At 41.0% G+C, this 18,121-nt stretch overlaps 1 protein-coding gene across 3 annotated transcripts in view; it reads left to right on the plus strand.

The window, feature by feature from the left end:
• Positions 1 to 18,121, plus strand: part of camkmt (calmodulin-lysine N-methyltransferase) — a 341,266-nt gene that overhangs the window by 288,819 nt on the left and 34,326 nt on the right. For all 3 annotated transcript variants that reach the window (XM_078229675.1, XM_078229674.1, XM_078229676.1), the window contains one exon: positions 17,833 to 17,907. In XM_078229675.1, the coding sequence (XP_078085801.1) occupies positions 17,833 to 17,907 (75 nt within the window). The remainder of the gene's footprint in view (positions 1 to 17,832; positions 17,908 to 18,121) is intronic.

The raw sequence follows: 18,121 nt of genomic DNA on the forward strand, positions 1-18,121 counted from the left end.
CACAGATGTTGCCAGACCTGCTGAATTTATCCAGCGTTTTCTGTTTTTATGTCTTACAGTCTCGGTCCTGATCCATTACCTAATCTATTAGAGACACATTTGTTTTAGGGTAAATTGGTACTAAACAATACAGATGTATGTTGATACAATATATTTCACCCACACTGAGATGATGGGGAGGATTGTTTTTTGTCCGGAGCCAAGAATGGATGTACTCCACACTGCATAAATTGATAATTGCACCCAGACCACTAATACCCCAGGATTGATCCCTGGCCTATGCAGATTTGGCCAATCTCTGGCAGCTCAGTGGTAGGATTGTAGCAATTGGATTCAGCGTTCCGAGATAGGGGACAAGAATTAGGCAATTGTTGTGTAGTGGTGTCTGCCTCAAAATGCCAATGGGGGTAAAGATAGAATCAGACTCAGTTGTAATGCTGCCATTAGTGAACAGTTTGCTGACAGTCACTAGTTAAGACACTCATAGGAAGAATAACAACTTGGGAAAAGCTCAGAACTACACTCCACGTCAATCAGAAGAAGACTAGAGAAAATTGAAGGGGATAAAGGAAATAAATTCTGCCAAGAAGTGCAACAGTAACTGCTGTAAAACAATGCTTCTAATTCTAGGTAGCCCAAAGCCTCGGGTAAAGGAACGTTATTTTGCTGCACTTCCAGGAGCAATGATTAAACATTTTCTTTTGTGTATACACAAGAAAAAATAGCTGATTACAATGTTTTAATCAGTTAAACAGGTTTTAATATCTGTGATAGCTTTAAGACAATAGAGTTGGTAATCGGGGAGATAAATGCTTGGCAGAGATAAAGAGTAATATCTTTAATCTCCTTTTACAGGCTTTATACCTGTAATATAAAGGATTTAGTATTCAAACCCCATTTTAATGTTTTAATTTTTATTCATTTCAGCTCTTTGCTTTGTTAATGAAAATTAAACAGTGGAAATATCATTTTACGGAACTTCACTGCCTCATTAATTTAATCAGAGATTCCTTTTCAAAAAACAACCCAGTCCACAAGGTTTTCCCCAATGAAATGATCTGTCTAGTCTAGTATCAGTCAGATTAGTATCACTTAAAGCTGTGCCGATTAAAATAGATAGAGTGTAGGATTTCTAGATAATCTACTGTGGATTATTCCTCAATAGACCTGCAATAACAGCGTCACAATCATTGATCTACTTGGGTGAATGGCAAACGGAATAACAACACACTAAACGTTGATGTCTGTACCAAGCAGAGTCACTGGCTCAAAGAGAAATGAACCAATGATAGAATAAAATTCCCTACCACATAACAAGACTTTAAATGAGTTGATTCACGAGAGTGGCCACTGTCTCTGTCTCAATTCTGGAGCTGAGATGTTGGCTATAAACTATCGGAATGATTTTATAGAGTCTATAAGAAGGGGAAATGTGGCATGCCAGGTGATTGAATTAGAAAGAATGTGAAATTTTGATTTACCAACACTGGGTTGAGATACAGAGATTAAGTTGGAGGTGTATTTGTGGTGTGTTGAGCCTCCTGCCATTCTGTTGCAGATTCTTCCTTGTAACACATTTGCATGCCATGAATACACATTAGTGTAAAATGTTTTGTAATTACATCCTACCTTCAAGATTAAGTCAACAGCACAAGATAAGCTCTCAGCATCTGGTTCACGTTCGTTTAAAGATGGTGTGTGCCAGTCAGCTTCATGCAGCTGTGTCCAACGTCAGCGAATTTCCTCCTTGAACTCTGTTGCGCAAGGGAGGCGAGTAGTGGAATAGCAGCTTGCATGGAGGCTTGGGACCAGAAAGGGTAAAGTCAGCGGTGGGAAGGAGCGGTGTAAAGGTTGAAAGATTGCAGTTTGGGTGCATGGAGGAGTGGAAGAGGGATTCAAGGGAGGACAGAAGGTAAGGTTGGGGCCTGGAGGTGTGAAGTGAGAAAGACTTGGAATTCTGGGTATGGTGGGTCGTTGTGGGGGGCAATCAGTCAAGGTTACAGCTATATAAAACCTTGGTTAGGCCGCATTTGGAGTATTGCATACAGTTCTGGTCACCACACTACCAGAAGGATGTGGAAACTTTGAAGAAAGTGCAAAGAAGGTTCACCAGGATGTTGCCTGGTCTCGAGGTTGTTGGCTATGAGGAGAGGTTGAATAAACTAGGATTGTTTTCACTGGAAAGACTGAGGCTGAGTGGAAACCTGATAGAGTCTACAAAATTATGAAAGGCATAGACAGGGTGGATAGTCAGAGGCTTTTGCCCAGGGTGGAAGTGTCAATTACAAGGGAGCACAGGTTCACGGTGAGAGGAGAATAGTTTAAGGGAGATTTCCTGGGGAGGTTTTTCACGCAGGGAGTGATTGGTGCCTGGAACACACTGCCAGAGGAGGTAGTGGAAGCAGATACAGTAGCAACATTTAAGAGGCATCTGGATCGGTACGCGAATGAGGAGGAAGTAGAGGGATACGGATCGAGTAAGGGCAGGAAGTCTTTTTTTGGCATCATAATTGGCACAGGCTTGGAGGCCTGAAGGGCCTGTTCCTGTGCTGTACTTTTCTTTGTTCTTTGTCGGGAAATGAGGTGCCTAGAGGCAGGATCAGTATCGTCTAACTGTGGGCCCATTTCAGGGTGCTGGCTGGTAAAGTCCTTACAAAGCTTTGCGTTCACCTCCAACGTTTCAGTTATCCCCATTGAGAATGATCTCAGGCTGAAGGACAATGTCCTTCAGAATGCATGGCAAGGAGAGTCAGCTGAGTCTGCAATGTCCCACAGGATAGCGAGCACTGAACACCAACGTGAACATTCAATGAAGAGTGAACACAAAAATACACAACGTTGTTTTTCCCACAATAAAGGAACTGCCTTTAACTCCCCTATAACTATCAATGCGCCAACCACGATGGATACCAGTACATTTAGACCTCTGAACTGAGCTAATCTCACTAATCTCACTGATGATGTATGTATGAAAAAAGTGAAACCAATGGAATGTGATGTGTTTACAAGTGAAATTTAAATTTGAAAAAACACCCATGACACCTTCGTGCTCTCAATCAATCTGATAATGGAAATGGAATCAGGTGGCGAAGTTTTGGCAGTGATGCAGAGGGTCCCTGTTTGAGCAGGAGATTGTTGTACAGTCCACCCGTAGCTGCAGAATTGTCAACTGATGGCGGGTTTCATCACCAAACAGCTTCTCCCACCACGGCATCGCACGTGTCTCCCGCCCATGCTGCCAGCAGCAATTGCTTGGGAATCTGGAAAAGAGAAGAGTGCAAAATTGGTGCATACTCCCAGTTCTGTTGTTGGCAAGGCATGCCACTAATTCCACCCTATGCGTTTTTGATTTTGGTTGTCTTCCAATACCACTTGAATGTTCTAAGAATTGATTAATTGGTTTCGATATTTAAACAGTATTTAATTAGATTGCTGTTGAGCTACTCAAGTACAGCTGTTCTGTACATATTAAATTAGTTCTTTAGGTTCATTGTAGACATTGTCAAAACAGAAATTGATTCTCAATATTTGGTTAGTCAGGTGTCATTGTATCAACATGAGCCTTTTTTAAAGTCCAATGATTTAAGTAGGACTGGAGGTGAAAAGAAACCTTTCATAGTTAATAAAATGCTTCTGACATCTTGGTTCTCTGCCACCACATTAGGCTGTGGGGAATATTTTCTGTACAGGACAGAAGGCCAGAGTCGAATAGCCCTATATTCTGGAATTTGCATGATACTTTGAGAATGGAAATTTTTACTGTGAAACATTTTCTTTGGATATTAAATGGATGAATTAGGGCAGTTTGGACATGGTGGGCGGAATTTTCCCATCCTGCTCACCAGGGAAATCGTAGTGGGTAGGGGGCGGATCATGCAAAGATCCATTAACCTCGGCCGGGGTTTTGGGGCGATCACGGCCGGAAAATCTCGCCCGGCATGTGCAACAAATGGGCTGATTCATTTTCATTCCACCTTTAATCCTTTCTCTGTGCAGAACACCTAATGCCTTTATGTAAGATCCATATCAACCTAATAGTTTATTGTGTCCAAATAAGCTATTTAATTACCTATATCATGAAAATTATAATGTTTTCTCTGGCCCCCCCCCCCCCCCAGCAAACAAAATATATACAGCCTCATTATATATTGTCATATAAAATGTATGTTATTGGGTGGCACGGTAGCAAAGTGGTTAGCACTGCTGCCTCACAGCACCATGGACCGGGTTCGATTCCCGGCTTGGGTCACTGTCTGTGTGGAGTTTGCACATTCTCCCCGTGTCTGCGTGGGTTTCCTCCGGGCACTCCGATTTCCTCCCACATTCTGAAAAACGTGCTGGTCAGGTGCATTGACCTGAACAGCTGTGGCGACTAGGGGAATTTCACAGTAACTTCATTGCAGTGTTAATGTAAGCCTTACTTGTGACTAATAAATAAACTTTATATTAATTTAATCTTAGACTGCCTGTGAATGAAAATGGCGTGAATTGGTTTAACATCACACCAACTCTAAGAAACTTTGGGGCAAACCAGAGCCAGACCCCTACCTGACAAACAAAGCAGAGTGGAATTTCCTTGTCCAAAATGTTTTGCTGCTTTACTTCCAGATTTCTGATCTCACCCAGATCTTGGATTTATACAGTAACTTTTTAGTATTGCTACGAGGTGATGCCTCTTCACACCAGTGCTAGAGTTGTAATCTGAAGGCACATTGCTGGGAGCACTGCTGCTCACTAAAATGCAACATTTTGCAGATGAGTGAGGTTAGTGATAAATAACCAGTGATTATTAACACCCAGTACACAGAATTATGTCTTGTGGAAACACTATTTCTCAACAATTTTCTTTTCTCGGTATGAGGTTGAAATGTATTATTCACCAGTGCAAAATATTTAAATATTCTAACATGCTCATGTAACCTTAAACATCAGAAATCAATGTCAGGGAAAAAGCTGTTTAAAAAATAAAAGAACGAATCAGCATGTTGCAGAGTAATTATATGTTTACTTTTCCAATTTATCTAAATGCACATAATCAACAATTTCATTTTAGATCATTTCACTCAGAAATCATTTGCGAGAATTTTTTTCCCTATTTTGTTTCATAGTAATTTGTGCATCCTACCACAATATCACTGTTTAACCAACAGAACTTGAGACAATGAGACAAACATAATTTAAGAAAAATAATTTTTTTCTACTTTAGTTTTTTAAAAATATGTTATTAGTATAGAGCACATTACTTGAACAAAAGAGAGTTTCTCTAATGGGGTTCAAGGGCAAATGTGTATCTTGGCGTCTCAATGATGGGAATGACAGCACTGTTCTTTCACATTGCTGAGGGTACCTGCTGTTACCTCAAGTAAGCTGTTGCTTTTACATTGTAACGGATTTAAGCTGTTTTAAGTATAAATAATGTGTATCGGGCTTTGGGTGGTATTTTGTTCATGTTTTAATTACAGAAAAGTAAGCACTTTACTGTAATTTTCGAACAATCAATCTACAGGGATGGCATTCAACTTGAGACTTACATAGTTTAGTTTAAAGCTGTTCAGCTCACCTCTCCCAGTTGCTTGGTATTGTAAAGGCACTGCCCTGTGTAGTATTGAGAATACAGACTAGGAAGATCTTGGGTCTGGTACTGTGCTGACTGATCTTGGCGGATGCTATCTTACTGGTTTCTGAATAGTTCTTCAGTAATTTGCTAAAATGGTCATTCTTTCATGTGAACCAAAATTAATTGCTTAATTATGGGATGCATCACACCAAATCTTGTTCTCTCCTAATGTCCTGGCAGTGACCAAGAGTGAGAATCCTGGCAAGTTTCTTTTCTTTGGGGTGGCATTTCTGATTATGGAAGACATTGTAATATTGACGAGAGAGGATGTCCTTGTGGGTATGTGGGTAGAATCCCTTTGGTTAGAGTTCAGAAGCAAATCATCACACTGTATAACATCGGCCTCCAAATAGTGAGAAAGAGATAGAGGAGCAAATCTACAGGGAAGTCACAGAGATGTGCAAGAACTATAGAGTGGTGATATTGGACAATTAACCAAATTTGATTGAGCTAATGTAGGTGTAAATGGTAAGGAGAGGAAGGAATTTCTGAAATGCCTTTAGGAGAACTTCTTGAACAGTTTATTCTCAGTCCTACTAGGGAGCAGGGATGCTGGAGTTGATGTTGGGACTGCTTTGGATTCACCAGAAGAAAACTGTTTGTAACTGTGCCAGTCCCAAATGAGAAGCCTTTGTGTCAAGCTTGTGGTCGCTCTTCATTGGTTTATGTGTCTGTAAAGGTATTGCTAGGGTAAAGGAGTAGTGAGAATTTGCATCATCTTCTTGTTGAGATCTTTCCAAACATTTTTGTCTTGTTCAATAAATATTATATTCTTTCTGTTTGAAGTTCAACAGCAGACCCCTGTGAATTGTTTCAATAACCTTCTTCCACATTGTTCTAAAACAAAGTTTGGATCTATCAAACCAGGTTTCACTCTGGGATCTGACTTATCTCATATTAACATCAGCCTGGATTGTAATGGGTGTATGGTGCTTGTCAGTTGAATTCTTCAGGTCAGAACCAGACCAAATATAATCAGTTGAGAAGAAAAGTGAAGTGGAAAATAAGACTGGCATGGCTCAAATTTTTGATGAGTTTTTTATATTGTTATTTACCAAAGAAGAGGATGCTAATAAAATATTGGTAGAAGTGGAAATGATCGAGCTATTGGATGTTGTGAAAATTGAGAGGCAGGGTGTTCTGGGGAAGCTGGCTATGCTTAGAGAGGACAAGTTGCCTGGTCTGGATGGCTACTTAAGGAGGTGGGAGTGGAGATTATGGATGGGCTTGTCATAATCTTCCAATCTTCCCTACATTCAGGGGACATGGCAGAGGATTGGAGAATGGCAAATGTGAAACCCTTATTCAAGAAAGGGTGTGAGGACATTCCTAGTAATTTCAGATTGGTCAGTTTAACATCAGTGATGGGTAAGATTTTAGAAACAAAAGTCAGGGAAAGAAAATCAATACGCAGTTGGAGGGGCTTGATCTCATCAAGGAAAGCAAGCATGGATTTGTGAAATGCATATATTCTGCGTCATTATTCTCATTAATCTTTCAGTGAAATAACAAAAAAAGTTGATGAAGGAAACGCAATGACATTGTCTGTGTGATATTTAATAATGAGTTTGACAAAGTATCACATAATAGGCTGGTTAACAAATATGAGGCTTGGGGAATAGGGGGATCAGATCAGCTTGCATAAAATAAATTGCCTTAAAACAGAAAACAGCAAGTTGTGATAAATGCTTGCTTTTCAGACTGGAGGATGGTAGGCAATGATGTTCCTCAAGGTTTATTGCTAGGACCACTGCTTTTATGATGAATATAAATGACCTGGATCTTGGAATACACAGTAATACTCTAAAATTTGCACATGATATAACATTTGGAGGTGTGGCAAACAGTGAGAATGATACCAATCACCTGCAATAATACATAGAGAAGCTAGCAGAATGGGCAGACCAGTGGCAGATTGAATTTAAGTTTAGCGTTTATTTATTATTGTCACAAGTAGGCTTACATTAACACTGCAATGAAGTTATTGTGAAAATCACCTAGTCACCACACTCTAGCACCTGTTCGGTACACTGAGGGAGAATTTAGCATGGCCAATGCATCTAACCAGCACATCTTTCAAACTGTGGGAGGAAACCAGAGTACCTGGAGGAAACACATGCAGACACAGGGAGAAGTGCAAACTCCACACAGACACGCTGTGAGGGAGCAGTGCTAACCACTGTGCCGCCCCAGAGTGAGGTGATGCATTTTGGCAGAAGGGATAGGGAGAGGCAATATAAGCTTAATGACACAGTTTTAAAGAGTATTCATGGATCGAGGGCCCATGGGGGCCATTTCACAGATTATTGAAGGTGGCAGGACATATGGATAGAGTAATTAGCAAAGCATATGGGATCTTGAGCTTCATAAATAGTGCTTTAGGTACAGGAGCAGAGAGGTTATGCTGAAACTTTATAAAGCTCTGGTTCGGCCACAGAGCTTTGTGTCCAGTTCTGATTATCACACTTCAGGAAGGCTGTGAAGGTGTAGAGGAGAATTATAGGGTGAGGAATTTTAGCTGCAAGATTAGGTTGGCGAAACTTGCATTGTTCTCCTTGGAGCAAAGGAGATTGAGGAGAAATTTGATAGATGTGTACAAAATTATGACAGGTATAGATTAAGTAAACAAAGAAAAGCAGTTCCCATTTGTTGTTAATACAAGGACTAGGGGGCATAAATTTAAGGTTTTATGAATAAGAGATAGTGAGTGGCAATGACCTGGAAGTCACTACCAATGAGGCTGATGGAAAAGCTGATTAATCATTCAAAAGGAAATTGTATGGGCATTTGAGGAAAGTAGATTTGTTGGGGATAAAGTAGGGGGATAGGATTAACTTGGATTGCTCTGCAAAGAGCTGCCATGGATTCAATGGGAACAATAGAACATAGAACAGTACAGCACAGAACAGGCCCTTCGGCCCATGATGTTGTGCCGAGCTTTATCTGAAACCAAGATCAAGCTATCCCACTCCCTATCATCCTGGTGTGCTCCATGTGCCTATCCAATAACCGCTTAACAATGACCTCCTTTTGTTCTGTAGTGATTCCAGGTGTATGAGTATCAGAAAACATTTCTCGCTTAGTATCTCTTTTCTGTCTCCCACTCTTGGCCTCTCCATTTTTCCCCCCTTTTGTTGATGAGGCTTCTGCACAACCATTTTCTTTAGCTTTTGCCTTCACAGCAAATGTAAACATCCTGCCCCATTCCACCACAATATACTTGAAAGCAGTACAATTAGGTCTAAATATGCAATGCAATCATGGTGTTGGTCCATCTTGACATCCAACAAGCGTCTCTCTCATAGGGTAGATCACAGAATAAGACTAACAATGAAAGTCCTTGAGATGCTTGCCCTTACATCTGAAGGTGATACAAGTACAGGCAACCAACTTTGAGATGAGTAAGCAATTTTTTTTTAAAAAGGGCCTTACACATTCTAACAAAGGAAACATTGCAGTTTTAGAACAAACTGTTTTGGGCATAAGAAGGAGCTTTACTCTTTGATTTAAATAGATTGCATAATAAAGAACAAAGAGTTTTCGAGGCAATTATGCATTCAAGTCATAGAAACATTAATTGTAGGTTAAAAAGCAACAAAGAAAGATGAGCCCAAACCCGAACTAATCATAAACATAAAGCCCTAGGATGGCTATTAGAATTATACAGAAATGTGGTCAGGTTGTGTTTGGAATAATGTGCTCAATTTTAGGAACTCTACCTTGTGAAAGATAAACAGGCCTTCAGGGAGTCCCAATAATGATGCACCAGGATGATAACTTGAGATGAAAGCACTTAGCTATTATGAGAAATAGGTAAACTTGGGTTATATTCTTCAGATATGAGGCGTTAAGAGCTAATCCGATTGTGGTAAAGGGATTTAATAACATAAACATTCCTTCCTCTAGTAGGGGGATCTAGAACAAGGGGACATAATCTTTAAATTAGAACTAAGTCAGTTAGAGGTGAAACCACAAAAAATTCCTTTATGCAAAGGCTGTGAGAATATAGAATATATTATCCCAGGAGACTCTGAATGTAGAATCAAATGTGTTTAAAAAGGAAGTGGATGCATATTTAGAAAGTAAAGTTGGTAAGGTTTATGATAAAAGACAGGTAAATACAATTAAAGGGATAAAGAATTGCCATTGCTGTTAACATGGTTGCACACACTAGATAGGCCAAATTACTTGCTTTTGCATTATACATTGATGCACATAATTTTTTTTCCCTTACCATTGATGTAATAAACTGTGAATAACACATGGATTTCTTCTTCTCTCCCTATACAAACTACCTCCCTTAAGGATCCCTTTCCCCTCCTAGCTTCTCACCTCCTCCAGACTCCTACTCTCACTCCCTTGGGAAACATTTCTGTAGTTTTTTTCCATCATCAGTACCTGCTCCCGCACATCATTTTCATGAAACCTACTTCTTCCCCTCTTGATCCCCTCACCACTCGACTCCTGGCCACCCAAATCCCCAGCCTAGCCTCTATGCATGTAATGTTGTTAAAGCGCTTCGTTCTTCTGTCATTGTATTTGTCCCTTTCAAAGCTGCCATTATAAGTCCCATCCTCAAAAACTCCACATCAACCAAACTCCTGTTTCCTATTAATTACTGCCTGATCTCTAATCTAATTTTTCTCAAGCATGCCACCTTCTTCCAGCTCTGTGCCCATTTTTTGCAAAGTTCAATATTTATACCTCTCTAGTCTGACTTCTACTCTTCTCACAACACCAAGTATCCTTGCCAATCTCAAATGGCACCTCTTAATGATGATCGTGGTGAATATTTTTACCTTTTCCAGTTTTTCCACAGCCAGTTTTCACCTCCTAACCAACACTATCACCCCTGGAGTCACCCAAGTGATTTATCCTTGCCCCCACTCTCTTCATCATCTACATGATGTCCCTTTATGTCATCAATCATAGCCGTGGAACTAATTTCCACATTACACAGGTGGAAATGGGCAGTCTTGGTTACCAAGTAGGTCTGTGATTGAAAGGTCATCCTATGGTCAAGTATAACACCAAGATTGTGAAGAGTCTGGTTCAGCCGCAAACAGTTGCCTGGAAGAGAGATGGAGTCAGTGGCAAGTTAACCAAGTCTATGACTGGGACTGAAGACGATGGCTTCCATCTTCCTAATATTTAGTTGAAATAATTTTTTGTTCATCCAGTACCGTAGGTCAGGCAAGCAGTCAGATAAATTTGAAATAGAGCAGGTGGAGGTGAAGTAGAGCTGGATGTCATCAATGTACATGTGGAACCTAATGCCATGATTTTGCTTGATGTTGCTGAGGGACAGCATGTAGTGAAAAAATAAGGACCAAAGATAGACCTTTCAGAAACACCAGAGGTTAATGATGCAGGAAAATGAAAAAAAGTAATTGCAGGTGATTCCCTGGCAATGACAGGGTAGATAAGAATGATTATTTTATTTAATGGGGTGTGACTGTCACTGGCAAGGCCAGCATTTGTTGCCCATCCTTAATTAATCTAGAACTGGATGGCTTGCTACACCATTTCAGAGGGCAGTTAAGAGTCAACCACATTACTGAGAGTCTGGAGTCATGTGTCGGCCAGACAGGGTAAGGATGGCAGATTTCCTCCCCTAAGGTCATTAGTCAACCAGGTGGATTTTGACAGCAATCTACGATAGTTCCATAGTCACCATTATTGAGACGAGCTTTATATTCCAAATTTATTTATTGAATTCATATTCCACCAGCTGTCATAGTGGGATTTGAATCTGGGCCTCTGGATTACTCGTCCAGTGATTTTATCACCACACCACTATCTCCCTGAGAAACCAGGCAGGTACTATCCTACCCAGCTGGATGATGTTGGACAGACATTGAAGTAGAGTTTCATGGTCAACCATGTCAAAGGCAACTGACACGTTGTGGAAAGTGAGCTTAACTTTGTCACAGTCAATTAGGATGTCACTAGTAATTTGTTAAGAGCTATTTCAGTACAAAGAACAATACAGCACAGGAACAGGCCCTTCGGCCCTCCAAGCCTGCACCGATCATGTTCCTAACTCGACCATCTGTCTGTATCCCTCTATTCCCAGTTTGTTCATGTGGCTATTTAGATAAGTCTTAAATGATCCTAGCGTGTCTGCCTCAAATTACAATGGAAGCAGAAAACTGAATGGAGGATTTAAATAAAGAGTTTCAAGAAAGTTGGGCATTGATGGCAACAACACATTCAAGACTTTGGAGAGGAAAAGAAGGTTTATAATGGGGCAGTAGTTTGCAAGGGCGGGCTGTCGTTTTGTTTTTGAGGAAAGGGGTGATGACGGCAGTTTAAAAGGAGAGGGGCACAATACCCGAGAAAACTGATCCATTAATAATGTCAGCTAATGCAGGAGCCAGGAAAGGAAGTTAAATGCTCAGCAGTTTAGTGAGAATGGAGTCTTGGGAGCAAAAGATGGACCTCATCAAGAAAGAGAGCTTGGAGGGGACATGACAGAAATTAGGAGAGAAACTATAAAAATATGTAATTTCCAGGTCAAGGCAAGGAAGACCTTAAATGAAATTTGTTCCAGTTGACTAAGGTAGAGAGGAACTCAATAGAGGCGGCTGAATGGATAGCCTCAACCTTAGTAACAATAAAGTCCATTAATTTAACGCATTTATTGCTGTTGATGAGGGTGGAGGCAGCAGGGGAGGATGGTTTAAAATGATGTTTCAGTGGTGGTCCCACTGATGGCACACCCCCACTACGGGTGTAGTCAATGGGAATCCCACCACTGGGAACCGTCCCCCACCATGAAAAATACACTGTGGGGAAGCCACAGTCTTTGCCTTCTTGGATGATTTTTGAATAGTAGGTTCGTTATAGGGATGAAAAATACGGCCCTATAAGACAAGTTTTCTAAGTTTGATTCAGTGATGAATGGTTTGTTAGTTATTTACCAGAGACAGTCAGGTCTGCACTGTACCTGTGGATTGAAGGGAACCAAGGGGGAACTATTATTGTTAGGGTATCAAAGATTTGTAGTACTAGTGAACAAAGACATCAAAGATGGTGGAGTGGGTGTGATTTTTTAAAAATAAGAGCTACAAAGAGGTCATGATGAATTAAAGACCAAGGCTCAATGGTGGAAACTTGAGAATGCAGAGCCAAGTGACTTGGAAGAGAGATTTTCTTTCCAGGGTCGGATACAGAAAGAAGTGGGATTGGGAGGGGCATGTAGGTAGGAAGGAATACAAAGAAATGATTCCAGATTTGTAGTTCTTGTAATCACACTTCCTTAAGAAATGCTGTGTGGGGTGCATCCCGAAAGTGGGTAATGAGTCACATTCCCAAGCCAGTTTATGGGCTGCACCCAAAACCTAATGTCTTAAACATGAAAACTTATAACTTGTGCCTTAAACTTCACAGTGCATGCCATTGGTCTGGTGCTTAGTTAATATATGGGTACAAACTCTGTTATGGTTTATGTATCATGGTTTAAATAATTGGAGGGGATATTGAGTCCAACAACACAAGAAAGAAAAAAATGTTATACTGCTGAATTATGTCAATATTGAAGCACCCAGATTAACGATTGGTATTTATTCAATAATGTCACTAGACTAGTCATTCAAAGGCCCAGGCTATTGCTCAGGGGACGTGGGTTCAAATCCTACCATGGCAACTGTTAGAATTTAAATTCAATTAACAAATTTGCAGTATAAACCTTATCTCAGTAATGGTGACCATGACTGCTATCATTGTTTGTTGTGAAAACCCATCGGAAATTAGGGTAAGGGTAAGACGCTTGGCAGTGTGGAAGATCAGAAGGATCTTGGGGTCCGGGTTCATAGGACGCTCAAAGCAGCGTCGCAGGTGGAGGCTGTGGTTAAGAAGGCGTATGGAATACTGGCCTTCATCAATAGAGGAATTGAGTTTCGAAATCGGGAGATAATGCTGCAGCTGTATAGGACCTTGGTCAGACCCCACCTGGAGTACTGTGCCCAGTTCTGGTCGCCTCATTATAGAAAGGATATAGAAGCCATAGAAAGGGTGCAGAGGAGATTTACAAGGATGTTGCCTGGATTAGGTGGCATGCCTTATGAGGATAGGTTGAGAGAGCTCGGTCTTTTCTCCTTGGAGAGGTGAAGGATGAGAGGTGACCTGATAGAGGTGTATAAGATGTTGAGGGGTATTGATAGAGTGGATTCTCAGAGGCTTTTACCCAGGGCTGAAATGGTTGCCACAAGAGGTCACAGGTTTAGGGTGCTGGGGAGTAGGTACAGAGGAGATGTTGGGGGTAAGTTTTTCACTCAGAGGGTGGTGGGTGCGTGGAATCGGCTGCCGGTAGTGGTGGTGGAGGTGGATTCGATAGGGTCTTTTCAGAGACTTTTGGATAAGTTCATGGAAGTTAGTAAGATAGAGTGTTATAGGTAAGCCGTGTAGGTAGGGACATGTTCGGTGCTACTTGTGGGCCGAAGAGCCTGTTTGTGCTGTAGCTTTTCTATGTTCTATGTTCTAAATCTGCAAACCTTACTTGGCCTGGCCTACATGTGAGTCTAGACACACAGCAATGTGGTTGATTCTTACTTGCCCTATGAAATGTTCAGTTCAAGGACAATTAGGGAGGGAGAACAAATGCTGACCTTGCCAATGGTGCCCACACTCCGTAACAGAATTTTTAAAAGCATCTTTACAACAACAATTCAATTTTTAAAAATTAGAATTCTGAAGTTATGCCTGATTTTTGATTAGAGCTTTAAACAATAGTGAATCTAGGCAATTGGTGTTGCCTGATATCCATCCTTTTTTTTTTCATTTATTACATGCCAATGAAAAGAAGCCACAGAGTCATGGCAAGACACCCAACTTTCTGTCAGTTAGGTTATTTACGAAGAATAGCGTAGGGAACTCTCTGTGTTTAGTGGGCAATTGCACAATTCAATATGGTGCAGGTCATGCAGATCATTAAAAGTCCCATTTTCTGAGGTGGATTAGGATGTTGTCTACATTCATATGTAAAGACTACAACCTAAATAAGTGACTTACTGGGGAGGTGGACAGTAATTACAAAATTGTATCTAGCACAAGTAGGCACCTTCAGGAGTAAACTGGATGGAGAAAGTAAGAGATTAATGGCTGGCCCAGACAACATAATATTCAAGCAGAGAATTAAGCCCTTACATTCACAAACAGAACCAACTCCCTTTTTTAAGATCTGAATCTACATCTTCTCTACTGAATGAGTTTTCAATGCTTGTACATGTTTCGTTCTTCATTAATAAAGCATTATGTGGACAGAATGTTGCGATATTCAATTTGTTGGAGTTAGCAAATGCTTAAATGAAAAATATTCTTGTTAATTTATGAAACAAATGGTCATAATTACATACCATCATCCAGCGTGTTGAACCTGTAGTCCCAGCGGTTCAGAGAACTTTAACTTGGAGTCACTTGAAATAATAACTGTCTTAAATAAACTTAAGATTCAACCTGGCAGCTTCAGAAGCAAGTCCTGGGGCCTAGTTCTAATCAGTGCGCATCATTTGGGCTTGCTAAGGAAAAATATTGTGTGCATGTTCTAACCTTATACTTTGGAATGAATAGTACACACTTTTATGCTTCATTTAGGCAGCAGCTACCGATTTGAATGCATTGAACTTCTCGCTTGGTGGTTAAAATTGAAATATTGAGAAAGTACAGGCAGTAAGGATACCTGACGCCTTTTTAAACCTGCTTTGACACCACACTGGAGTTGCATTGCATGCGGTGTTGAATTCAAGCAGTGTAAGTCTACAGCCCTCGAGGGCATGTCGCTCTGTTTCTCTCAGACTCAAGCCAGGCCCTGACTCCAAATGTAAACTGCAACTTTAGCTGTGTTTTCCACATCTAAATTTGAACACAGGGCTTTTATTCTGAATTCTGGTAGCTGCATTCACCTACATTAGAATGATCAAAAAATAATTAAATGAACAAAAACTTGACTGGCTAACTTCAAGCTTGTTTTTGAACTCATTAAAAAAACCCAAATGAAGTTGCTTGCAATTTTATATTTCACCAATCTTCATGGCATTGCACATGGGGAGTCAAAGCCAAATGTGGCCTGCAAGCAGAGTTAGAGAATGAAGGTCACTGGTTCAAGGCACATGTACTTAATTCAGTCCCCATTTTAAAACCATACATTCTGTCCTCATTATTTTTATATAATGGACACTGATTGTATATTATTTTGTAATTAAAGTAGCCCAATGTGTAACACTTTGGAAAGCAGAGAATAAGTTAGCTTGGACACAGATGTTTCTCTACAGCACAGGCTGAGGAACTGGGAGATGCAAAACCACAGTACATTAGTGTCACAATTGGCAGAAGGCTGTAGTTAGTGTGACAAGTTTGCATACACAGTTTCCATTTTGGCTCTGGGCACTGGAATTAGTAATTGAAATGGTTGACACAAAGGTATGACCAAAGTATGACAGCAGGAATGAGGTTTTGTAAACATGAGACTTGGAAAACATTACAGGTCAATCTTCTGCAGTCCTACACGTTTTGTGGGTGAGATGAGGTATGGGGGAGGAAGTTAATTCACGTGTCTGGATGCAGTGTGAAATAGCTAATATTTGAAGCAATGAGTTTTCCGTTGTAGATTCCATTGTTTTCCACTGAATTGTTATTTCCATTGACTTCAATCTGAAGGAAAATTGAGAGGGGAGTGTAACAGGTGGCTGATCCAGTATTACCCTTTTACACTATCGCTCAAGGTTAAAATTGCTCACCAGGGATTGATGATCAAGTGAAGGCTTCATTGAAGTTGGGCTAGACATCACTTCAACTTCACTGGCCATGCAGCAGGAACCCTGGTTATAGTGTAAGCAAGGATATCACTGCATTTTGAGTGAAGCTGTGGTGGCAGAGTGGGATCAGGTTCAAGGAAAATTCCTGACCATTGGAAATGAGCATACACAGCTCTCCACTAGTCTGTTCGAATTTAAAGCTAGTAATGGTTTGATATATTAGCTCTCTCTTGACATTTAAAAAACATTTCCCCAATGGTCTATGGGTGGCACACACGTCAGCACTGCTGCCTCACAGTGCCAGGGATCCAAATTCAATTCCAGCCTTGGGTGACTGCGTGGAATTTGCATGTTCTCCCCGTGTCTGTGTGGGTTTCCTCCAGGTGCTCCGGTTTCCTCCCGCAGTCCAAAGACATGCAGGTTAGATGGATTGCTCATGCTAAATTGCTCATTAATGTCCCAAGATGTGTAGGTTAGATGGATTAGCCATGGTAAATGTGTGGGGTTATGAGAATAGAGTGAGGGAGAGGGCCTGGGTAAGATACTTTGTCAGAGAGTCAATGCAGACTTGATGGGCTAAAAGGCCTCCTTCTGCACTGTCGGGATTCTATGATTCTATTCCACACATGGGGCTGGATTTCACATTTGGGGGAGGAGTGGAGTGGAGGGTGTATATTGTTTGTCCCCACTCAGACAGCAATCGATGCACCTAAAAAAAAAACCCGGCCTGCGGTCACAAAACACTGCCAGCAGGCTAAATGGACCGTGGATCGGACTTCTACCCCACCTCCAGCAGTCCCAGCAACACCAGAACTCAGTAGTGGGTGTTGCTGATACTGAAAAGAGGTTCATACCGAACATTGATGGCTTCAGGTAAGTCCCTTGATTTTAGGGATAGGAGGAATCGGGCAGCCAAAGGAAGAGTGTGGGGGGCGAGTTATGGAGGCCAGGTGGGGAGGAAGAAGGAAGGGATAACATCTTAGGGGTGGGGGTGCCTCTGAGGTGCACAGGGCAACCCCACCCCAAACAACATCACCCTCTTCCTGCCTTTTAACCACTTGTGTTCAAAAAAATGTGTTTTCACCACTTGTGTTTAAAACAGTTGTGGGTGGGGGTGTTGAAATGTTACAGTTTTTTGGCTGCTTGGGACAGGAAAGTTAAGCAGATTCCCACATCTTTTGATCACTATTCAGTGACACCTATGGGGTGCATCTCGGGTTAGGCCACAACTGAACTCAGCAGCAGTAACGTCCATAGATAAATAGACCTCTGAACATCATTGGACTCAAACATGAGAAAAGGCTACTTGAACCGGGTACCAGAGGATGCCTGGCCCTCATGGAACAATGTCTCAGCAGGAATCAAGGAGACAATTGGCTTAAAATGCACAGCTAATAGAGGTGTACTGGCTACATGAATAAAGCGATGTAACCTGATTATATTTTGCTACTTCTCCTACAGCATAATGCGATGGGATAATGAGACGGATGTGTCTCTTTTGGAAGGACATTTTGATGTTATTATCTGTGCTGATTGGTGAGTATGTACATTTTATATATTTAAAATATCACAAATATCATTTTGTGACACACAACATATTCACGGGATAATTTTTCATGCTTTGTCTGTGTATTTTTTTGAAAAAGTAAGATTGCTTACCAAAAATCCAAGCAAAGTAAACAGATGAAGTGCAGAGTAGCATAACGGTGACAAATTAATATGCAGCTTCATGTGACAGCTATCAAGTAGT

This window comes from Mustelus asterias, chromosome 15 (assembly GCF_964213995.1).
Source record: "Mustelus asterias chromosome 15, sMusAst1.hap1.1, whole genome shotgun sequence".
NCBI classification, from domain to species: domain Eukaryota; kingdom Metazoa; phylum Chordata; class Chondrichthyes; order Carcharhiniformes; family Triakidae; genus Mustelus; species Mustelus asterias.